This window comes from Episyrphus balteatus, chromosome 4 (genome assembly GCF_945859705.1).
Source record: "Episyrphus balteatus chromosome 4, idEpiBalt1.1, whole genome shotgun sequence".
Lineage (NCBI taxonomy): Eukaryota > Metazoa > Arthropoda > Insecta > Diptera > Syrphidae > Episyrphus > Episyrphus balteatus.
Window position 1 is genome coordinate 27,379,034 of NC_079137.1, and position 25,220 is coordinate 27,404,253.

At 31.5% G+C, this 25,220-nt stretch overlaps 2 protein-coding genes, 1 long non-coding RNA gene and 1 pseudogene across 3 annotated transcripts; 2 read left to right on the forward strand and 2 right to left on the reverse strand.

The window, feature by feature from the left end:
* The first annotated feature begins 3,063 nt into the window (after positions 1 to 3,063).
* Positions 3,064 to 3,642, forward strand: LOC129918830 (uncharacterized). Its single transcript, XR_008773006.1, has 2 exons — positions 3,064 to 3,177; positions 3,241 to 3,642. It is a non-coding gene; the product is annotated as an uncharacterized LOC129918830 (long non-coding RNA).
* Positions 3,643 to 4,024: 382 nt separating this feature from the next.
* Positions 4,025 to 6,491, reverse strand: LOC129918822 (cytoplasmic dynein 1 intermediate chain-like; annotated as a pseudogene).
* A 10,363-nt stretch (positions 6,492 to 16,854) lies between these two features.
* Positions 16,855 to 18,236, forward strand: LOC129918826 (enoyl-[acyl-carrier-protein] reductase, mitochondrial). The gene is made up of 2 exons (XM_055999569.1): positions 16,855 to 17,247; positions 17,300 to 18,236. Exons 1-2 carry the CDS (start codon positions 17,025 to 17,027, stop codon positions 18,157 to 18,159), a joined length of 1,083 nt encoding a protein of 360 aa, XP_055855544.1. The 5' UTR covers positions 16,855 to 17,024; the 3' UTR covers positions 18,160 to 18,236.
* Positions 18,237 to 22,111: 3,875 nt separating this feature from the next.
* LOC129918827 (protein OSCP1) lies at positions 22,112 to 23,701 on the reverse strand. The gene is made up of 2 exons (XM_055999570.1): positions 23,278 to 23,701; positions 22,112 to 23,207 (listed from the first exon to the last, which is right to left on the reverse strand). Exons 1-2 carry the CDS (start codon positions 23,387 to 23,389, stop codon positions 22,363 to 22,365), a joined length of 957 nt encoding a protein of 318 aa, XP_055855545.1. The 5' UTR covers positions 23,390 to 23,701; the 3' UTR covers positions 22,112 to 22,362.
* Positions 23,702 to 25,220: the final 1,519 nt, after the last annotated feature.

A 25,220-nucleotide genomic window follows, 5' to 3' on the forward strand; every position in this document is an offset into this window, starting at 1 on the left:
TTATACCTGAAATTCGGAATTCGAGAATGTCTTCGAAGGTTCTCGTCTTTGCTTCTCGAAGCTTCCTTTCCAAGAGGGGGCGCTTCATACTTCCAGTCCAGTGGGATATTTTGGGATATTCAGCAGTCGAGGGAATTTCTTTGGATGCGTTCAGAGGGTAGTTTCTTAATTACTAAAGGTCCGTTCACATTTCTACCTTTAAGCCTGGTAGTGTGTTCAGACTTTTATCTTAAAAGTAGTTCGGTAATTCATCGTTACAATACAGATAAAGTTTTTGTTGTTTTTAACACGTAAATTGTTTTGATTTCAAAAATCTCGATGTCGTTTTTTGCACAAAATCTATATAGATAAACAAAAAAACACACCTAATAACACTGGTCAACAAAATTAACTTTTTTTTTTGTTACAGAAACCAAGGTATACTTTTCTATAGAATTTTGGTGTGCTGAGCTCGAATCCGAAGTCAAAAAAATTCTATCACATCACGTTTTTGAGATAATCCCGTTAGAAAATCGAAAATTCCGCTTTTTACTAGTTTTCGAGATTATTTCTTAGCTTTTATTTATTTGTTTTAAATAAATTTGTAACGGTTTCTAATAAAACTAAATCTTGTCTTTCTAAATCCGTTTAAATCTTTTAAATATCTCTTTTCTTCTTTGAAAAATCTGAAACTGAAATCAACGTGTTTGGTATATCTCATGTTTATTTGCTTTTAATAGCAAATCTCGAAATGTTCTTTGTCAATCGCTTTCAAATTTTGACACAACGTTTCGTTTACATTCCATTAAGTTCTTATCTTGTTTTTAACAAGAAAAAAATTATATTTTTCTCACTAGTAATTATTTAGTATAACTTATCTGACACAGTAACGCTTTGATGTATCTCACCGCGATTCACCACTTTCGCAAATATAAAAACTTGCAAGATTCTAAATGGAACGTTGTGTCAAAATTTGAAAGCGATTGTCAAAGAACTTTTCGAGATTCGCTATTTAAAGTTAATAAACATAAGATATACCAAACACGTTGATTTCAACTTCAGATTTCTCAAAGAAGAAAAAGAATTTTTAAAAGATTTAAACGGATTTAGAAAGACAAGATTTAGTTCTATTAGAAACCCTTACAAATTTATTTAAAACAAACAACCAAAAACTAAGAAATAATCTCGAAAACTGGTAAAAAGCGGAATTTTCGATTTTCTAACGGGATTATCTCAAAAACGTTATGTGATAGAATTTTTTTGACTTCGGATTCGAGCTCAGCACCCAAAAAACCTATAGAAAAGTATGTCTTGATGTCTGTAACAAAAACCTTGTTGACCAGTGTAATTATTAATTTTTGTATGAAGGTTTAAAAAAATTATTAGTTAAGACTCAACTCGAAAATACATGATAGTTGAGTCGCAAACCTGTAGTTCATCTATCTTCAGGTACTCTTATAGTCGCATGAGTAATCTGCGGTGTCACTTCTATTTGTAATTATTCCATGGTTAAAGTAACCATATAAAACAAGTATTTAATCTAAAAAAAAAAAACACTAAACAAAAAAATTCAAAAATAACAAAATTGCATGTACTCGAGTCATTAGGTGTGTTTTTTATTACAACCGGTCTTAACTGGACAAAAAAAACGCAGTCTGGGCTAAGCAATTTACATGTTAAATACAAAAACACCTTAGCCCCTTGGGCTTAGTTGTTTAGCCCGGAGATTTCTCTGGGCTTAACTTTTTGAACAGTTTTAAAGCTGTGCTACCAAACTAATTTGTTTATAAATTGTTTAGAATTTGTTTACAAACGTGAAAACTGACGTTTGAAAGGACCAAATGTATTTAACTAGTTTTGCTAACATATATTTTTATATCTGTTTGTCAAACATACATGAAAAATACAAGAAAAAGACGAAAGCGAAAAATATGACAACTCTAAATTTTTGTTGTGTCTGCTGTTTTCGGAACATTTAATATACAGTGCTGCCAAGATTTCAGGTTAAGCCCCGATGCGTTTTTTTTTTGTCCAGTTAAGACCGGTGGTAATAAAAAACACACCTATTAGGTGTGTTTTTTTGTTTATCTATATAGATTTTGTGCAAAAAAACGACATCGAGATTTTTGAAATCGAAACAATTTACGTGTTAAATACAACAAAAACTTTATCTGTATAGATTTTTAAAAAATCCAGATAATTATCCAGATTTTACTTTCTCTCGATAGAAAACAGTACTGCCAAGGTACATTACAGGTATTAAATGTCAGATTCCATTGAACGACAGCTGCAGTTGACAGATATATGACAAAAAAATATAATATTTAAAATTGAATTCAATTAGGAATAGCAAACAACACAAATCAATGTAAGTACAAGCATATTTTTTGAAAAAAGATGAAAATTGTGCCATAAAATTTGTTTTGTTTTAATTTGATTAATAATTTTAGGATTCATGTTTTTGCAAGAGTGCGATATCTTCCGCAAAATTAAAGAAAAAAACCTGAAACCAGATGGAAAGTTAAACAATTTATTCTTACAATGAGCTAGCATAATTTATCTTTTTTTCTAGGAATTATTTCACAAAAGAAGAATTCTGTGTATTGTGCGCTTGTGTCTTAATCGTGCCGGTACCTTCAACCCCCATGCAAAGCCAAATGTAGTGTAAAATGCTCTTGGAATGCCCGCTCGTTTGCGAAAACGTTTATTCTTTGACGATAAACATGGATAAATGATAACAAAGATCTTGTTGTTAATCATTTGCCTCAATAGAATGCCCACCACAAAAACAGTCTCATAACTTTTTAAAAATATACACGTCATGTATGTGCGCTGCGAAGAAAAGCCGAAAAATATTCCCCCAGGAAATACTTTTCATCCCAAACAGCAGACAGCAATAAGCAAGACAATCCTAACATCGCATTATGCAGCTCATTCAACACCCATATTCTTCAGCTCCCTAAAATTGACCTCACTTTATGTAAATGATATCAGAACCAAGACCCGTTGATGAAAAGCCATCTTAGAAAAAGATCACTTCACTGCCTGTGCAAATGATGGTATATCGACGTTTATAAACTTGGACGACATGTGATGTGGAAACAATATCATCTTGAAAGTTGATGTGGAAGAAATATTTGAAAGAACGTTATAGTAAATGTTTCAGAGCATCATTTATGTCCCCAATTTTGATTGCGGGTAATTTTTTTTTATTAATTCTCCTTTTTTGGTTCGATATATTCCTTATTCTTTCTTCATCAGATGAACTCTGCCTGCATTGATGTCGTCCTGTTTCTGTAGGACATGTCTTCTACAGATGGCTCTAAAGCCCCCATCGGGATCCCGAGAAAATGATATCTGCATAAATCTTCTTCGCAATTACTTTCCCCTCCTAAACAGATATGCAGCGGAAGGAATTAAACCCCACTCAACCAACCCTACAACTGGACATCCGGGTCTGAACACCTCGAGGACAACCGCCTAGACAGCAGACTTTTTAAATAAAGTTTATCCATGTATTATATTTGTTTATATTTTATAACTTTGTCATTATTTAACGTTAGGCCCCCTTTGTGCTAACAAAATTTTGTATCTATCAATGTATCTTAGAAATAAGTTATTTTAAGTCAATAGGAAGTTCAATAAATCAAAATTAAAATTAAATTGCAATTAAACAAAAAACTTATTTGCAAGCTAGCATTCTTGGTCCAGCTGTGGGAGTCCTTACAAAGGCGGGATATTAGTGAAATAAGAATCGTGGTTGATAAGTTTCAATTATTACAACTTAAAATTTTTATTTGAATAGTTTTGAAGTCTCTTTTAATACATTTTTCTTTAATTTAACCACATAAATTCACTGCCCAACACACAATTTCACAATTTTCCCGATTGTTGTTTATCATGTCTTACTAAATGGAGGGTGCTGATTCCGAAAACAACATTTTTAGTTTTTTTTCTAGCAGATCTAGTTTTTAAATTATTCATACATAAAAACTCATACAAATTTTTTTTTGTAAATTTTTATTTTGTATTTTTGTTTAGCTACTGAACCGAAATACATTACAGTCGAAATAAATTTTTCCAGCGAAACTTTAAAAACGCATGTGATAAGAAAAACTAAAAAGATTTTAGAATGAAACTACCCCCAAAATGTGAAAAATGAAAATATCGGAAAAATTACAGCTCATAGAAAAAAAAGTGTGATTTTCAGGCTTAGTGGACCCAAATACATAAGGTTTGATAAAAAATTGTATGGAAAATGTTAACAAACAGTCAAAATATGCATAACTTTAAAAATAGTAGAAAATTGCCACCAAAATGTGAAAAACTAAAAAATAATAAATAAAAATAGAGCTTCTAGAAAGAAAAAAATGTGATTTTTAGGATTACTGACCTTAAATACATTAAATTTATTAATTAATTAATTAAATTAGTATAATTTTTTCTGGAAAATTTCAATAAACGATCAAAATTGGCAAAACTTAAAAATTAGTATGAACGAACATGCCCCTAAATATGAAAAATTAAATATTTCAAAAACTAGAGCTGATAGAATGAAACCATTATGATTTTTGAGCTAATTGAATCCAAATGCATACGACTTGGTATAAATTTTTCTGGAAAATTAAAAAAGTTGAAAATTGCTGGCGAGTGTTACTTGTTCTTCTCGATTTCCTTCAATTAAACTTGATGCTGTTGCAAACCATGCAAAGTGAGTTTGTCTTCATCGTCAATATACACTTCCATGGGCTAGATTAAAGGGGGACAAAAAAAAATAAATTAAATATAGCTATGCATAGCATATATAAACCACAAAAAAAAAAAACACTAACCCATATACATCACATACAATTTGTACAGTAATGGAAGTTTTCTAAAGCTAATTCTGCTCATCGACGAAAGAATTTGTGGGAAGCATTGTTACGATAACTTGCGACCGATGCTGAGGGCACTTCGGTATCCTAATTTAAATTCCATATATCAAGGCGACCACTGCCGTCGACAGAAGCGAACAAGTCGGGATGAATTGGAGACCATGCAACATCCATAACATTATCTTAATTATCTTTAAATGAATATAATGGTTTAGTGTCCTACAAGTAAATACAAAAAATGTTATACATATTGGTCGTTATAGTAGATATTAAATTTCACCTTAAGACTACATAACTTAATTGTCCAATCATTGGACGATGTAGGGAACAAATCTTCAAAATCTGGTGTAGATTGATTTGGATGAGTTGGTATTCCCGTCACTGGACCCAAATGCTTCTCATAGACTTTAGACACACCCGAACGGATTCCATGTCGATAAGCTTGAGTAAAAATAACGATTTATTTATAAGCAAATGGAAAATCACAACAAACTTTTACCATTCGACGGAAAGGACATGCAACTGATAGCAATTGGCTTCGATTGCCGTTGCTGCAATTTCAGTGTATCTTGCGGCATCGACAACTTATCCAAACTCCATGAGCAAAGCTTGCCATCGGATGAGATGGATATCACATTGTGTGCATTCTGTGTGCCAACCATTTGCAAAACAATACACTGGGTGCGTATGTGCAGTTGCACTTAGAGGTGTCCTCTGGATGGGTGTCCGCTTTTGCACTCGATTATCCCATAATACAATCTGATCGGAATACGTTCCAGCGAGTATAAGATTTTGATTGAATTTAGCAAAGCATGCTGACATATGGACATATCTGACAATGGAATACATCTTCGGGTGTTTGTTTTTTATATTTTGTGTTCCAGACCATTACAACACTATCTGGTTCATTGGGACTCTCCTATAAAAAGTTATTTAGTGGGTTTTAGATAGAATTGTAGAAAAAAATACAAATGCAAACCTCATTATTGTGATATGAATCAACAATCAGTTCAGGAATATGTGTTGACCAATTCATTGAAGTGATGCATCGATTCTTAGACCATCGGTCTTCGTAGAAAGCTCGATTCAATGATAACCTAGCATGTGTCCTCTCATCGTTTGACTCTTCATTATCACCACCTCCAATGTAGTCTGTGTAGATGTCGACATTCTCAGATAGAGACCAGCGCGTAGAACAAACCTCTGAAAGTCCTCCGACAAGATGATCATCTGTTTTTGTTCTTCCGATAGTTCCTTAACTGAAAGCACAAATGTTAAATTGATGTAAAGAGAGGAGAGAAAAAATTCACTTACTCTATTTTTCTCTTCAGGTTCTTTTTTGTGTTCAAGTGGCTGATGCAACTTCCTTCATAGTGGGCAAACCATGTGGTAGAATTCCTGGTGGTAGTTTGGAATGGTCACCATTGTCGATGTGTGGCAGCGATCTCTGTTCGTCATCTCCTTGGGCATCATAAGTAAGCATAGGTAAAACAGGAACAATTCTACGATTTTTTTTGTTTGTTTTTTTTTCTCTCATTTTGTTTAGAGCTTTGTTTTATTAAATTTTAATTTTTTAAATAAAAAAGCAAAAGCAAACTTTTTGACAGACAGCTGTCAAAGTTAATGTTCAGTGCTGCCAAACTTTAACACGGATTTCAAAAATCTCGATGTCGTTTTTTTGCACAAAATCTATATAGATAAACAAAAAAACACACCTATTGTATCATTAAGTGTGTTTTTTATTACCACCGGTCTTAACTGGACAAAAAAAAAACGCCTCGGGGCTTAACCTGAAATCTTGGCAGCACTGTATATTGAATGTTCCGAAAACAGCAGACACAACAAAAATTTAGAGTTGTCATATTTTTCGCTTTCGTCATTTTCTTGTATTTTTCATGTATGTTTTACAAAGAGATACAAAAATGTATGCTAGCAAAACTATTTTAATACATTTTGTTTTTTGTCCTTCCAAACGTGAGTTTTCACGTTTTTAAACAAATTCTAAACAATTTATGAAAAAATTAGTTTGGTAGCACAGATTTAAAACTCTTCAAAAAGTTAAGCCCAGAGAAATCTCCGGGCTAAACAACTAAGCCCAAGGGGCTAAGGTGTTGTTGTATTTAACATGTAAAATGCTTAGCCCCAACTGCGTTTTTTTTTGTCCAGTTAAGACCGGTGGTAATAAAAAACACACCTATTGAATAATTATATAATTGTAATCAGTAGCGAAATGTTGAAATATTAAGTCTTTGTATGTTCCACTAGCACTTACTCTCCGTAGATTTTGAGGGAGATTATTCCAAAGGTGAATTGCATAAACAAAAAACTGGCGACTGCTGGCGAAAGATTGATATCTAGGTGGAACTATTGCATGGGTTCTTTGAGAGTTATTAAATTTTATTTTTGAAAATAGATAGTTTGGAGTTCTTGTTGAAATAATTTTTTGTAGTGCAAGTACTGTTCTAAATTTTAACAGAGCTATCAGTGAGCAACCATTTATTTGCTTAGCATGAGTAGAAACATGGTCATATCGACTTAAATTGAAAACATATCTAGCGCAACTATTATAGGCGACATTTAACTTCGATAGTGATTCAGGATCTAAATATGAAAATAGTTCACAACCATATATAACAATAGGCAATACAAAGGTCTTGATTAATTTCAGTTTTACGGCTATAGGCAAGTACATTCATTTGTTCTACTGCAAAAGCATGGTTAGTCTTATTGAACCTATATAATAGTTGCGCGTCATCAGGTCATTTAAATATATCACAAATAAAAGGGGACCCAAAACGGATCCTTATGGTACACCGTTAGGCACAATCATTAAATCTGACCTACTATTATGGTTTACTGAGTCAAAAGCCTTTGAGAAATCCAGCAACACCATGAATGCTATCAAATTGTTATCAAACCCTGAACGAATGTCATCACTTACTTTCATAAGTGCTGTAATGCAACTATGCTTGCATTTAATAGGTGCGTCCCACCAAGGGAGACCTCTGAGCGCTCAAATGTTTTTAAGTAAAGCCTGGTACGCTGTTCGCGCTAAGTTTTAGCTAAATTTTAGCTCCCATACAAATTATCGAAAAATTTTAGACGAGCTAAAATGAGTCCCATACAAATTATCGATAACTTGTATGGGAGTTTTATCTTGGCTAAAATTTAGAGCGAGCAGCGTACCAGGCTTTAAGACAAAAAATCTCAGATGAGCGCTCACTTTTTTTTCTGAGATTTTTGAGACGAAAATTTTTTGGATTCAATTTCCCAGTTTTCTTTCTCTTTCTTTAGTTTTTTTTGTTATTGTTTTGATTTTTTTTTTGTGGTGTGCAGTTATAAAAATGCTAAAAACATGAAAAATTTAATGAAAATTTGAAGAAAATGTTATTATTTTGAACTTGATTCACGAAATAACTTATTTTGAAATCATTTTTATCGCAATTAAATATTTGAAGAAAAGTTGCAGTTGAAGTGTTGGATTTGAAAAAAAAAAATGGATTCATGTGAGGAACTTGTCCCACAAAATAATTTTGCTCTCTTTCAAAATGACATTGAGCCCTCAGAGATTTTTTCTTGGTGGGACGCGCGTAATAAAAGAACGGACCGTAGCCCGTTCTTTTATTAAATAAAGTTAACTTTGGTTGTTGTGTCAAAAAAATCGTTGTATTTGTTTTTGTAGATTTCGTTATGGCGTTTTTAATTGGCAATCTGGAAGCAAAAAAAAAGCAATCTGAATGCGTTCAATTGGTCAAAACTGACAGTTCTAATTCTGAAAAAAAGAGAATTTCACTTCTGGTTTTAAAAACAGAATCAGAAGCAGAATCACTCACACATTCATAGATTTAAATGTCAGCAGTACAAAATGTTTGCAGCACAAATATAAATGAAATTTGGCGTGAATACACATATATGTGAAACATGTTAAACTCAAACAATACATTCACACCATACTTCAGATTTTTCGGAATAAAAAAAGCTGTTCAATTGGGATTCCGAATCGAAGAACAATTCCGAATTGCCAATTAAAAACGCCATTAGAAAATTTCAACTTTGATTTAGGAACGACTAATGTTACATATTGTTGATCTGTCAAAACAAAATGTTCTGAGATTAGTTTTATGAATGAATAAACAAGAAAGAATTAATTTGGTACTGAAATAATTCTTTTAAATTGAATTCTGAGCAAATTGAAACAAAAATATGCATTATTAAATGATTTCAAATATGAAAACAAACAATAAATTATCTTCTTCCATCTTCCCCTCTCTTCCCATTCAGTTGTGTTTGACAGATTAACATTGAAACTCAAGTCCAGAAGCTGAGTTGGAAAAAGTTACAAAACGTAACTATTTGACACTTCAACATATTAGGGGTATTCACGATTCGATGCAAATGGTCTTGTATCGTTGTAAAAGTGCAAAAGTGTAACATTTTCTTAAAATAAAACAACCAAATATACAACTACAATTTTTTTTACACTTTTGCTATACCCCAACCCTATTGCAAAAATAAAATACAATGGTGCAAAATTTGTCTATTGTAGTTGTAGTAGTAGAAAACAAAATTTTGCATTTTTACACTTTTTTGTTACACCGGATCGTGAATACCCCTATTGCATTTAGGAACGATGTTGTGACGTCACAATGTTACCTACATTTCTTAACTTTTTTCTCATTTAGGAACGATGAAAGTTAACTATTAGGTGTGTTTTTTTGTTTATCTATATAGATTTTGTGCAAAAAAACGACATCGAGATTTTTTAAATCAAAACAATTTACGTGTTAAAAACAACAAAAACTTTATCTGTATAGATTTTTGAAAAATCCAGATAATTATCCAGATTTTACTTTCTCTCGATAAAAATAGTAGTGCCAAGGTAGTTTAATTGTTGTGTTCATACAGAAATATCTGAAAATATTAACAAAAACAAAAGCGGAGAAAATGAGGTTTGAAAAAAGCTCTCATATAAAAAAATAATCAAAAATTTGTTTGACATGGTTGCATTGAAATGTTAATATTTCATCAAGATATACGCAATGCACTTTTCAGATAAAAGTCTTAAATGGATCCTGATAAGATTTTTGAACAAATATACAGGGTGTCCGGTAGAAAATGGATAAACCTAAAATGGCTGATAGGTGCACTTTTGACTGTTCTGAAACCGAATAGAAAAAGTTTCTATCGCAACCAGTTTAGAAAATATTAGCTTTTTTTCGTTCAGTGTACTTTAAATTTTATCATCTTACGTTTTCTTTAACCACAACCACGAATGAATGAATTTTATAAATTTCTTATTTTTATAATTTTCGACAATAATTGGCTCACTACATAAGAAGTTAAAAGTTTTTATAACTGTTGCATCTCTTTTCTTTAAAAAAAATTTGAAATTTGTTTTTCGATGCAAAATGTAAAAAAAAAATATTTTATGAAAATTTTCAAACACCTGTGGTATAAAAAAAATCCATACCCTTCAAGCAAACAGGTCCGACCTCGGTCCGAATCCGCTCCGCCTGAGGCGGAGCTGAGTCCGACTTCGGATCAGAAACTGGTCCGAAGGCGGCTCAAATTAGTATGGAAATTATAATCACCGCGAAGTCGATTGCATATGTATTGGTGTGGTGAAAATCTCCATTCCGAGAAAACGGAGCCGAAGGCGGACCTGAGCCGGAGCAGCGAAAACCTACCAGAAAGAGGAATAAGAAAGGGATGACATTTCGCATTTGCGACCAAAAAAAGAACAAGATTTATTTTTTTTTCACTGAAACTGTTTTATTTTTTATTTTATTTAGGCAAACGAAATTTTTACAATAAATACAATATAAAATACAATACATTTTTTTTTCATTTGATGCTGCTGCTGTTGTTGGTGTTTGGTGTTTTTTTAGATACCCAATCGCATGTTTCACCTTCTAGATTTTTCTTCATCATTAGAGATTACATCTACATAACAAGAAGAAATAACATTTTAACCCAAACACTTTGAGCGATATATACAACATACCTTTTTTTGTTTCCATATTGTTTATAATTTGATATTGTTTATAATTATACTAATATTATAATAACAACGACACGAGACACGACGCGACGCGACTATACACTTCAACGAAACATAACAAAATGACGCTTTTGCTCTTGTTGGCTATGTCTGTTTCACTTTTTTTTTCCATTTCTCACTTTCCACCACGATTCTCGTTCGACTTTGTGTTCATACACAAAAAGTTGCAAGTGTGTGAGTGCAACCCCGCTTTTCTCGGTCGGAGGTCGGACTGTCTTTTCTGGACTCCGTTTTCTTGCTTGAAGGGTAGGAACGTAGATGACCAACTTTTTTAAAAATATGCGCGTCCAAAGGGGATTGCAGAATGGTAAAAGTTTTTATCAAATCTAGAGTTATTAGCAAGTTATTGGTACCAAAGTGCAAAAGAAGCCTATTAATTTAATAAATTATTTTAACTGCAAAATCTTAAGTTTTTCACATTGCTGCCACAAATGCATGGATTCCATTAGTTTTTTTAATCAGTCATATTTTACAATAATTCTTCTTAGTGACTTAGTGACAGAAGCGCGCTTTGAGGATTTCTCAACGTAACGCGACGACGCGTCTGGCAAAGCGTGATTGTGTTTCTGCTTTCATGGTCTTAAAATGTAGCTAGGAATATACAGATAATTTTTGTTAAAAAAAATTTTCTGAATCCAACATTGATGCAATGGCCACATTAATAGTTTTGGTTTTTTGTGAATTTTTTTTTTTGAATCCATCATGGATAAAATGGCCATTCCACTACATGAGCACGGCACATTTTTGACAAAGACAGCTGCCAAAGTGTATGTACAGTCAGTGGTGCCAAACGTTTCGACGGATTTCAAAAATCCCGATGTCGTTTTTTTGCACAAAATATAGATAAACAAAAAAACGCACCTATTGTTCACAGTACACAAAAAAAGGTAATATATTCCGAACTGACATTGGTCGCCAAATTGTCAAAACATGAAAATTTGGCGACCAACGTCAGCTATCGAATTCTTAATTGTTTTAAAATACCGACGAAAAACGCACAAAAACCGAAACACCACGCACAACACTAATTTTTTAACAATTTTATCGACCATTTTCCGCGCAGAAACACCAAGAAAGTTGGTTATTTTTCAATTTATAATTATTTTAAATGACATTTTATAAATTAAAACAAAAACAAATTTCCTGTTTACTGCGATTAAAATATAAAAATCAAAGGCCGATTTGACAGATTGGTGCCCATTTTTGACAAACAAATTTTGACAACGTTCGGAATATATTAGGTCTGTTTGGGTTCTTTTTGCACAAAAATATGAAACCTGTCAAATTTTAAGGAGTGGGGATGAAATTCTCTCAGAGAAAGAAAAATTGTCTAAAAGTACCCAAACGCTTTTGGCACAAAATTTTCTGCTACTTTTTCTACAACAACAAAAATGTAAACAACACCAATTGAAAAAAAAAAAAATAAAGAAAGGAAAAATATCAAAACATTTGTCTTGTTTTACAAACACTTTTTTTTATTCATTTTTTCATATAAATCATTTATAAAATAAAGCACTTCTTAACCATTAAAACACAAAAAATAAAAATAAAAACACAAAACATAGCCACATCGCCATCCCAACTAACATTTCAGCTTCGGTTAAGGTATTACAAAAGCTACATTTCAGCTTCTTTTAAACTTTAGTAAGGTTGTTGGGCATGGAAAAAGGAGAACGTTATACAAGTTTGATCCTCTATAAGAAGTTTAAACGAAGCTTTACCGAAGCTCTACCGAAGCTTTGAGATTTGACAGATAGCTTCGGAACAGCTTGTATAGTTCCTTAATACATGTCTTATCGAAATTAAAAAAACAACTACAAAAACAAAAAAGAATCATTTTTTAACTTGTTTTTATTTGATTTTAAATCACGAATTTTACTTTTTATTTGAAATTATATATATTATTCCATTAGTTTTTAGTCTATCTATTAATAATAATTTTAAAATTATATAATTTTTTTACCACACCCAGGAATCGAACTTCGTATCTGCTTGGTGGCAGTCCGCCACTCTACCCACTCGGCTATCCTAGTATATTCATTAATGAAGTCAAAAACTTAATCAGTTCAAATAGCAGAAATGTCAAAAGAAAAAATGTCCGGGCTAAATTATTCAATGTCAAAACCAAAAAATGTCTCAGCTAGATTATTCAATATCAAAACCAAAATCAAATACTAAACTTGGTAATTTCTTTAAAATTTCTATAAATTCATTAAGACTGGGTTCCCTTTTTCAGCAAAGTCAAATCTCATGTAAAAGCATTTGTGTGTATTAGTGAATGTGTTTCGCTCTCTCGCCATCGAATTCTCTGGTTTTTTACTCTCAGGATGTTGGTTATGGTTTTCATTCATTGTCTCTTTGTGAGATCGCCATCGCACTCACGCGTGCGGGGTGACATGCAAATGGATGTAGGTATACTACATAGATCTTTATATGGATATGGTTTGTGGACGAAAACTGGTTTGAAATTCAATATTTTCATGAAAGATTTCTGGAGTGTATACCTATTTATTTTTGAAATGAAAAAGAAACTTGTTTCCATGTTGCTGTTGTGGATGGCATTTGAGTTTTTTGTGTATCAGAGAAATTTTTTGCATTATAATAATAATTATAGTTGTTCAGCGGAGAAGCAGGTAGAGGATGTGTTATATGGGTGCATTGATATAATATACTTGACAGTATCCTTTGTGTAGTTTGTATAAAAATATGAGTAGATGCGCAGAAGGATTGATTTTCAGGTTCTTGCTCACTTTTGAGTTGTTCTTCTAAATTTTTTGTCTCGCACTCACGCGTGCCGGCTGACATGGAAATGTATTTACTTACAATATATAGAATGTTTAGGTGCTTATGTGTATGTTGTTTGAGGATGGACTCGATATCAATCCAATTTACTTTCAACACCTTTTTAATAAAGATTTTTTTTAAAGTCACCAATGCAATGAACTCAGTTCGTAACTGAATCGATTTTGTTTTTTATTTACTTATACCTACCTACATTATTAGGAAACAAAATTAAGGCAGCATTAATAACTTATAAGTTACTTTTTTTTAAACCTTGAAATTAATTTTTCAATTATGTAATCAAAGTTTAGGGAAGTTTTCAAAAATAATTTTCAAGCTCAACACTTTGAAAAACAATGATCTATTTTTTCAAACTGATATTTTATTTATAAATTCAGATAGGCATTAGCTACATTTTTGCTTCTGTTTCCTCAGTAGCAAAACTATTTCCATAAATACCATCAAGTGCATTCTAACCACAAATACACTTATACCTATAACCCTTTACCCATTCACCCGCGAAAATATAACTATTATACCTACAAACCTACAAAAAAAAACCGAATCCGCAACATATAAACAAAGACAATGAAAAACAAAAGGACATAGGTATTTATATTATATAACCCCGCACGCACGCGCGAGTGTAATATAATAAACAATACAACCCAGAAATCAACCTAAATATGGAAATCAATCATTGTGCACAAGCACATGTCAAATGTCAATACACATTTTTACACACAAACAAATGCATACCACATATCTAATCCTTTACCTATATCCCCGCACGAGCAATGTGAATATTACACATAAAAGAATTTCGCTGACACAAAAAAAAAACCAAAAAGTGTCAACTCGCAAGAGCGGGTGCGATATTATAAACACGAAATGAATTGTTAGGAAAAACCCAAGAGTCAACAAGAACAAAACAACCCTTTTTGAAAACCAAAGATAATGATCTTGCAAAAAATATCTACTATCTACCTAGTCTCTGCATCATCTTCATAATTTCATGAATGATTTCTGCCTGCCTGAGTGAGGAAATAGGAAACAAAAAAAAAGTATTATGTAAACACAAAAAAAAAAAAAACAAAATATAATGAGAAAATGAGAGCGCAAGAGCAATTTTTTTTTTTCAATAAATAGAAAAGAACAGAAAAAAAGAGTTCATCAGCGCCAGCTTATGCGTGGCATTCTTTTGAACTAAATTTGCATGTGTGCGTGATCAATGGAATTTTCAAAGTAAAAAAAGCTAAAATAGACACTTTTTCAACAATTTATATTAAAAATACTGTAAGCAAAAATATATATTTTTTTTTGAAACTGATTTGAAATATAATGAAAAAAAATAATAAAAATAAATTGTGGATGCTTTGACTGCCCCTTCCTCAAAAACAGAATGCAAATATTGGTTTATTAAAATCAAATTTTTAGTGTGTAAATAAAAAAAATATTTTTTTTTTGGCAAACGGGTTGCATGAACAACTTTATTAACTTCTCATTAAAAAATACAAAAACATTTTAAAAAATAATCACGCTTTGCCCCACGACTAAAATGCTATAAAGTGCATTTTGACACCTTTCCTTCAAATTAACCGTTCAAACTAACTTCAAATTAAATTTTAGAAATTTTATTGGGTTCTCCTAATTTCCCTTTATTGTTTTCTTTTTGTTTCATCTAAAAACACTAATAAACGGTAAAGTTATTCTAAGAAGAGTGAGTAAAAAAACATGAAATTACAACAAATTAACGAAGTTTTTTTTCTAATAAAAAAAAAAAAAAAAAAAAAAATCTGTTTCGCGTAGTGCATGAAAACACATTTGATCATTATAAAACAAAAAAAAAATAAATAAAAAGTTTATAAACAACGGTGCCCCAACCAAAATTCTGATTCAATCTAAATTTGCAGGAAAAAAATCATTTTCGACCCTTATAAAAATCGCACAAGAAATGTTTCTAAAATTTAAATGATGCAAAAATATTCGTACGTTTATTACCTTTTCAAAAAAGTAAGTTTCATAAGATTATCTTATAAACTGCAAAAGTAATACAACAATTAGTCAACCATCTTCCATTAAAATGCTATGGAAACCCCCCCTTAAGCAGGCCTTTCCGAAAACAAGCTTTTTTCGTTTAAGTTTCTTTAACAGTGTTTAAACAACTTATTAGAAGTTGTTAAACAAGTTCGAACTTGTATAAGCAATTAAATTCTGAAGCAAGCTCAATACAAGCTGTATAAAAAGTAGTACCGGCGAGATCTCAAATTATAGAAGCTGTTGTGCTAGTTGGGATGTTTGTACTTTGTTTTGTTCATTAAAAAATGTAAACACAAATTAAAAAAAAAAAGAAATGAATAATATTAAAAACACTTTGTTTTATTTTTGAAACACTTTTTTTAGTATTTTGTTCATAAAATATTAATTTGTTTTGAGCATTACATCACTAAAACGAAATAAATAAAAAAAAAAACAAGAAAAAAAAATCCACGCCACCATGTTTGTAGTTTGTTTTCTTTATGTTGTGCGACAAGAACAAATAAAGAAAAACAGAGAAAGCACTACCTTTTGACAGATTTCAGATTTTTGTTCGATGAAATTTTTTGGGCAGAAATTCGCAAGAAGGGGAAATTTTTTTCTCTCTCGCGGCCATCTTTTTTGTGAAAAAATGTACAATTTCAGAGTACCCAAACAGGAATTGGGTTAAAAAAGTTGAAAAAAGTTGAAATATTTCTGTTTTAGGCAGTACCCAAACAGACCTATTACCTTATTACATGGTATAAAAAGACAAGGTATGATCATTAGAGCCGCCATCTTACAAAATGGGGTAATAAGGTTTTGACGTCTGGCATTTGGCAAAGTCAAAAGCAACAACAATTTCCAAGACAAATTTGTTTACAACAACAATTTCAATGGGCTGGGCTGTCAAAACACTAAGTAGCCATCTTTTTTTCTTTCATTTGACAGTTCTCGATACTGAGTTTTTTCTAATGATCATACCTTCTTTTTTTATACCATGACCTTATTATGTGTACTGTGCCTATTGTTAACAATAGGTGTGTTTTTTATTACCACCGGTCTTAACTGGACAAAAAAAAACGCATCGGGGCTTAACCTGAAATATAGTTATAGTTAACATCGGCGAATATAAGAAGGCAGAAGTGGTGGAGGTGACCTGTCAGCTTCACTGTCAGTAAAATAAAAAATTTAGAAAATAAATTCAATTTTCTTGTGTTGAACACACACAACAAACTTCATTACTTTGATCACGATAAAGGCACTCATTAAAAATTGCTAACAAATAATTATTAAAAAGTAATAAACGAAACATGCTTAATAAAATTAAATCTAATGTAATTTGCATCACTACAACATCATTTCGTACTCGTCAAATGTCCTTTGTGGCTAAATGCCTACAATACTCTGAATATGGAGAGCCTTGTGATGTGCTCAAAATATGTGAAGTAAAAATTCCCGATCCAAAGGACAACGAAGTATTGGTTAAGACCGTTGCTGCGCCAATCAATCCAGCTGATATTAATACTATTCAAGGTAAATACTTCCCCTTACTGTTTGATTGTTTCACAAATTTATGTAATCTTAGGTAAGTACCCTGTAAAGCCTATTCTTCCTGCTGTCGGTGGCAACGAATTTGTAGCAGATGTAATTAGTGTAGGGAAGAACGTCAAAAATATTCAACCTGGTGATCGGGTTGTACCATCCACAACAGGCATTGGAACGTGGACTTCTTATGCCGTATATCCTTCTAAAGACCTAATGAAAATATCCAACAAAATCGGAATTGCGGAGGCAGCCACTATTACTGTCAATCCTTGTACTGCATATAGAATGCTTAAAGACTTTGTCCAAATTAATCCAGGTGATACTGTCATTCAAAATGGAGCAAACAGTGCTGTTGGCCAAGCAGTACATCAGCTATGCAAAGCCTGGAATATTTCGTCAGTTGGTGTTGTTCGCAATCGACCAGATATCGATAATCTCAAAGAATACCTTAAGTGCCTTGGAGCAACTGAAGTCCTTACCGAAGAAGAAATCCGCAAAACTGATATTTTTAAAAGTAAACTAAAGAAACCAAAACTTGCACTTAACTGTGTTGGAGGCAAGAGCTCCACTGAAGTAGCTCGGTATCTAGATTCTAAAGGATTTCACGTCACTTACGGAGGGATGTCAAGGGAACCTGTTATTGCGGGAACAGCTTCATTGATATTCAAAGATATCTCGTACGTTGGGTTTTGGATGACAAGATGGACAAAAGAAAATCTTGAAAACGAGGAGAGAACAAAAATGTATTCTGAGCTTTGTAACCTAATGGAAGGTGGCAAGTTTACGGCACCAGTGCACGAAATGGTGCCGTTAACTAATTATAAAGATGCGGTTACGGCCGTTTTGAATTTTAAAGGATTCACTGGAAAGAAGTTTATTTTAGACTTTCAAAATTGTTAGAATAGAATAGTTCTCATTGGAATTGTTATGTGATAAAAAGAAGCTAAGCTTCATTCAATAAAAATAACTCACAATTATTCTGATATTTATATTTATTTATTTTAAAATATGGCGTGCCCTACTTTGACGGACACCATGTGATGGGATAAAAAAAATTCATCTCGCTAGTTTGTTGCGCAAATCAAAACCTTGTAGCGCGCATGGTTTTTGAGTTATTGAATTTTCCACCAAATCAAGTTTGAAGTTAGCGTGCAAAATCTGAAATGATTAAAAACAAAAGGTTTGGCTGTCCTCCAAATTTGTAGCTTTTCAATTCCCCAAACTTAGCTTTTTTCCAAGTTTTTTTTTTTATTCAAAATTCCGCTAAGTAGTAGCGGACGAAAATAGCAAAATTATTACTTTTTGGATGTCTAGTAGCTTTTCATTTGTTGCGCAAAAATTAATTTTGTAGCTCCACCCAGTCAATTTTTATTTCAACTTAAAGTTTTAGAAGTGCACTTCCGGTTTAAACAGGCCAGTAGACATTTTTGAAAAGTTACTTTTTTAAATATTTTCTTTTGTCAGTAATTGAAGATTTTTACAAAAAAAGTTTTGATTCAAATCCCAATTTAGTACCTCAGATACTTTTAAAAGTATTCAAGGTTTTGTTAAAAATAGTAATAAAAAAAATGAGAAATTCATTTTTTTTTTTTTGCAGAAATATGAATTATATTGATTTTAAGTTTTATCGTTCCATTGTTTGTATTTAAGTTTATTTCTAATGTTAGCATTTAACATATTAAATAAATAATAATAATAACCTTACCTCAGATGAAACCCGAAAAAACCCGATTTTGTGGCTTGATCAGTTTTCTTGTTATTCAAGATTCAGCTAAAATAATACCGAAGTCCTTTCAACAAGAAAAAATCAAATTAAAATTGATCTCAACGCCTTTTACGTGTCTTAAACAGAGTTGAAAATCATTTTTTTGATGCATTTGTTTTCCATTGGAAAATTAAAAAAAAAATTTTTTTCATAAAAAAAAATTATTACAACTGAAAAAAATTTCTATTGAAAAAAAAAAATTCATTGCAACAGAAAAATATTTGCATTAAAAATTTTTGTTTTTATTCAAGTAAAAAAATTTTGCATTAAAAAAAATAAAATTTTTATTTCAAATACAAAATTTTCTGCATTGAAAAAAAACTCAATGCATTAAATATTTTTTTTTTTAATATTCTTCGAATTTCGTACAATATTGCCTTTTTGACCACATATTAGCTATTTCAACTATAATATTTAGCCACAGTTATAAGAAATTCGACGAATATTAAAACAAAATATTTAATGCACACATTTTGCATTGATTTTTTTTTTCAATGCAGAAAAATTTTTATTTGCAATTAATTTTTTTTTCGACGAATTCGACGAATATTAAAACAAAATATTTAAGGCACACATTTTGCATTGATTTTTTTTTTCAATGCAGAAAAATTTTTATTTGCAATTAATTTTTTTTTTGCAAAAAATTTTTATTTGCAATAAAAATTTATTTTATTTTCAATGCTGATGTTTTTCAGTTGCAAAACCCTTTTTTTTTAATGCAAAATTTTTGTACTTGTAATACAATTTTTTTTTAATACAAACATTTTTTAGTTGCAATGAAAATTTTTGTTTCAATGGAATTTTTTTTTTCAGTTGCAATAAATATTTTTTTTAATGCAAAATTTTTTATTTGCAATAAATTTTTTAAAATTTGAAATGCATTTTTTTCAATTGATATTTACAAGCCTGGTTGTAAACAATGTGCCAAGCATGTTTTACTGAAGGAATTCGACCTCATATTTAACGGTCAAAATTTTCAAAAAATTTAAATTATTTTCTTTTCTAGAAATTTTAGCTGTGAACTGATAAAAATTATATCATCTCAATTTTCACAGCGTTTTTTTCATTTTATCACTTCACAGGCACCCCTTATGCGATTCTCAAACTCAATTTGATAAACGTATACTGAAAAGTACTTAATGAGAAAAATATATCCTAGCACCTTATATGAACAAAAGTTTTCGAAACAAAAAAATTCGAATTAGCCTAGTGGATAAGGCAGACCTTTTACTCCAACCGGCCTAGGTTCGAATCTGAGATTGTTTTTTTTTTATAATCGTGTTTTTTATTTGTTTATTTATTTTTCACAAAAATATTCGGTTGTGATAAATAATTTATCATGTGAAATGATTTAGACATTTATTTTAATTTTTTAACAAATCAATAATCGAATTTATTATGAAAACGTGATAAAATTTATCACAGTTTCACAGATCGGGAATTGACCCCCTGAGCACAAAGAAATTATTGTTTTACTTTTTGGAAAATCCGACTTCAACACCGCACCGGTTTGAATGCTCCAAATTCAGCTTTCACGAACCTTTTTCTCATTCAGTTTGAAGAAAAGTTTTCTTTTTAATTTTTCTGTAACCGATAGAGATTGTTTGTAAAAGACCTAGACCCTTCTAGAATATACACACCAAATATGAGCTCTTTATATTAATGGGAAGGTCCTCCGCTTTGCAATTTTCCATTTTTACATGAAGCTTCTACTAAAAAAAAAATAATTTTTTTATTAATTGACTTTTTAGCAAATTTCTTTTCATATTCTTGTAGGAAATTGAACGCTGTACAAAAAAGGCCTTATACACTTTTTTCGTTTATCTAACCGTTGAATAGATATTTGAGGTCCAAAAATCGAGAAAATCTTTAAAAATTCGTTTTTTGTTCTTAATTTTGTAACAAATTGAAAAATTATAATGATCAAACGCGCAAGACATATTCTTGTTGAAAATTGGTCTTATTAACTTTTTTCATTAATCTAACCATTCTAAAGATATTCGAGGTCAAAGTTTAAAAAAAATATCTAATTCACTGAAACTTCATTATTTTCAAATTAGCAAGGTATATTCTTGTAGGGGCTTAAACGTTCTACAAAAAATTCCTTGGAATGAAATTGATTGCTTTAACCGTTTAGAAGATATTCGTATCCAAACCAATGCTCACTGATTTCAATAGTTTTCTTATGACCCGTATGCATTGCGATTTGAAGTTTTTTTAATAATTATATTTATCTATTTTAAAATATTTCGTTGAAATTAAGCAAATGGTTTAGGAGAAAATCAGAATTTAAAAATCGTTCTATGGGAGGTACCGTAAATAGCGATTTATTAACGGTTCTATATACAAAAACCATGTCCTTTGTATATAGAACGTATAGACGACCAATCTCTTCATTGCATTGTTGAAATCGATCTAAAAGCTCTCGCGACCACTCAGCTAACGAACGAACTACTTCATGATAGTATTATAGATTCTACAGGGTGTCCCACAGTCACCGCCCCAAATGAAAACCATGGATTCCTGAGGTCATTTTAAGTCGAAAAACTTAAGTGGCAATTTTCTCGTTTTCGTCCCGTTCTTGAGTTATGACGGTTTTTCTAATTTTTTTCTAGACCACACCGTCGAATTTATTACAATTTTAGTTTGTCTCATAACTTTTTTTCTGCGGACAACCGTTTCTCCGCAATTTTGCATCAAACACAATTTTCTTCGTTTTTTAAGTTGTTTTTTACACTTTCATATCATTTTAGCCAAAAAAGCACGTAAATGAGTATTAATTTTTTGCACATATTATTTAAGCCCAGTTTATTTGCTTAAAAAAATAAGTTTTTTTTTATAAAAAAGACTACTGAAAGTAATTTAAAAAAATAAACAAACTGATTAAAAAAATCATAAAAACCGTCATAACTCGAAAACGGGACGAAAACGAGAAAATTGCCACTTAAGTTTTTCGACCTAAAATGACTTCAGGAACCCATGGTTTTCATTTGGGGCGGTGACTTAGGGACACCCTGTATATACGAAGACCTTGTCTAAAAACTTTGGGGATATTAAAATTTCGATAGATATCCGCCTAAATGTTGCATCTTGCTATAATATAACCCGATTGCAAAACAGAAATATGATGTGGTAAAATTTATCTGTACATCATTGAACTGGCGTTCACAATATCGACTTATGCGGTTATGGAATGTTGACAGAATTTATAATACAGATGTTTAGCGAATAAATGAATTGTTTTATTTTTATTAAATAATAAACCACTTATTCAAAAGTTTTGAATTTCATACATCTGGTGAATTTCAAATTTCAATAATTTCTTTCAAATTAAATATTCATGTACTCTTTGGCAATAATGTGCGAAGTTTTTTTTCACCGCCATCTGCGCGTTGAGCACTTCTGTGAGCAACAAAATTTTCCCATGAACTATTCAAAGGATTGTGAATTGGTTTTAGTTGTACAAATGTTGAAGAAACGTCCTTGGACGACGGTGTGGCCTCCACTTCTAATTGCACATCATCAAAAAATGTATTCTTCTTAGGACCTTCAGAATCAGAGCCAACCACATTCAATTGAGTTTGAAGATTGTCTATGGGATTTCCTTGGGTTTTTCCTTGTTCTTCTTTAAGAGCTGCAGCAATTTCCATACTTTTCATATAAATATTATCCCCTGTTTGATCAGAAAACTCTTCAAAAAAACTTTCTTTTGGGTCTTTGTAAAAACTCGAATCCATTGCTTGAAAGCCCAGTCTTAGTAAAAGAGAAATCTTTACATTAAAACATTCTAACCAGCTTTTTATAGTCTTGTAAATTCCAAGTTGAATAGTTTCAGTATTACTGTTCCAAAAATCTAAGATTGTATTCTTTGTGTAATCAACGAGAATGGACTTTTTCACTTCAGGATGCATTTTTCCCAAGCCATCCAAATGACGAAAAGTTACATCTAATAAGTGTTGTGGATGCTTAGTGACAAACATTTGCCATTTAAAAATCATTGTCATAAGATTCCAGAGTTTTCCCATACTTCCATCATCTAGCCGCATCAAAGAACAGCAAGCAATGTCTCCCAGCATGAATTTGCAATGTTCTGCTGTAATTAAACTCTTTTGTTGTTGACTTCCAATAATCAACCGTTCTACTAGTTTAGGATCTAAAAGCACACTTGTTATGTCACGCATCACTGAAAAAAACCACAAAGATAAATTAAAAAAAAAAAATGGATTGTATTCATTTTGATTGTAATTTGAGACCTTCTGCTGACTTCTCCGGCGAAATTTTTTGGGCTTTAAGCCTTTGATCAATGACATATAACATTTCGCAACCGAGGTTAACAACGAGGAATACATTCGCCTCGGGAGTCATATTTTTTGCTGTTTTTTATTAATAACGGTTAAAATCAATAAATTAACAAAAAATGGTAAGACCACACTTTGAAACATATATAAGACAACTGAATAGATATTTAAGTTGCATTGCAATAATAAGGCATTTTAAAACATGACGTGCCAAGTTGCTAGGATACGTTTTAAATGTAAACAAATCCGTTGTTCTGCGTACAGCACTGGCAAGATGAAGAATCCATATCAAAATAAAGAAATGGAAATAATGATTTCAAATGAAGAGCAAGTCTTTTGAAACCATATTTTTGGAACGATTTTAGACGCCTTAAACAAATGATACAAAAATACGGGTTCAAGCCACGGCATAGTAGTGCACAAAAGACCGCTTTTTTGTATATCAGCTCAAAATTGGTCATTTGAATTCATTTAATAATTCAAATATTGACAGTATTCTCTATTTTTTTTAAGTCTCAAATACGTGCCTCCAGTGGTGATAGAAAGAAACCCTCGCTGAGGACTTGCTAAAAATACAATATAGCCCATTTGAAATGTACAAAAAATAAAGCTGAAATGGAAAAAATTAAAACGTGCAATTTTTTCATAGGACGTTTTTCAGCGGCCATCTTGGATTTAAGGAAAAACAAGTTTTAGTGAATAACTCGGCCATTTATGATTTTTGATAAAAATATTTGAGGCTAAACTTCTAGAATATTTTATTTTTTACAACTTTTATGTTAATAAATTTTTCTCTATGACCCATATTTTTCGAGTTAATTTGAAAATACTATTCCCTTACTCAGCTTAAACGTCTTTAACTTTATACCCTTTCTGGGTATAGATTTTAAGGTAAGAGCAATATGGGGGTGTTTTATTAATTTTGTAACAGGCTGATTTTTGGTATACAGCTTGATATATGTAAGTGTGGTTTACAATCTGTGAAAAGTCCTGAAGTTTCCTCTGTTCGCTAGTCTCATTATAAGGGGACAAAGCTCACAATATTTTTTATTTTTGAAACGGTAGGTTTTAGACAAAAATTATGTTCTACAAAATTGTAGCTGAGGTTATTTTACAAAAAATTGTCATACAAAGTTTTCTTGTATCACAAATTAGTGGTGTTTGTTTTTGATTTAAATTTTTAGGTACCTACCCAGATTTGTTTTACTTATTTTCAACTTCGAGTGTTCAATTCCAAGACTAAATATAGGCCCTTATAGCGAGTGTCGTTCAACTTTCGATGCGATAAATGTCGATCGAATCGAAAAATATATGTTTTGGTATTGTGTATCTCTTTCGACAAAAATATTTGCTATTGTGATCTATGAACTTGATTTGAGTCGATAGCAAAAAAAAAAAATAAAAATAGACACTCGCAATAAGGGCCTTAGTTTAGTAGACAAACAGTAATTATAACTTCGTCTAACAACTGATTTACACAAAGAAATCAATATTCGAATTTAAGGGTATTTTCCAAGTCTGCCCCACAGTGCTCCGCCCGTAGTTTTGAGAGTCGAACTATCGCTGAAACACGGTCGCAACACGATTTTTTTGCCGAGCCAAAGCCGCACCATGATCAAAAATTACCTTTTTACCGAGCCACAGCTGCACGATGATGACAAATTATTAGTTCACCGAACCACAGTCGAACGCAGCGTGCGGCTGCATTTTTCCCACAAACGGGGGAAAATTTTAAATTTTCATTTCATTTCGATTCAAAAGCGACACGGAAACCCCTTTCAAATAGCACGAAAAGCTGAGCATGACCCATGTGTCCCAGTTCTGTTCTGAAACTATTATCATTTGCGATAAAATGATTTAATGACCTTAAAATCCATTTTATTTCATTAAAATAAAAT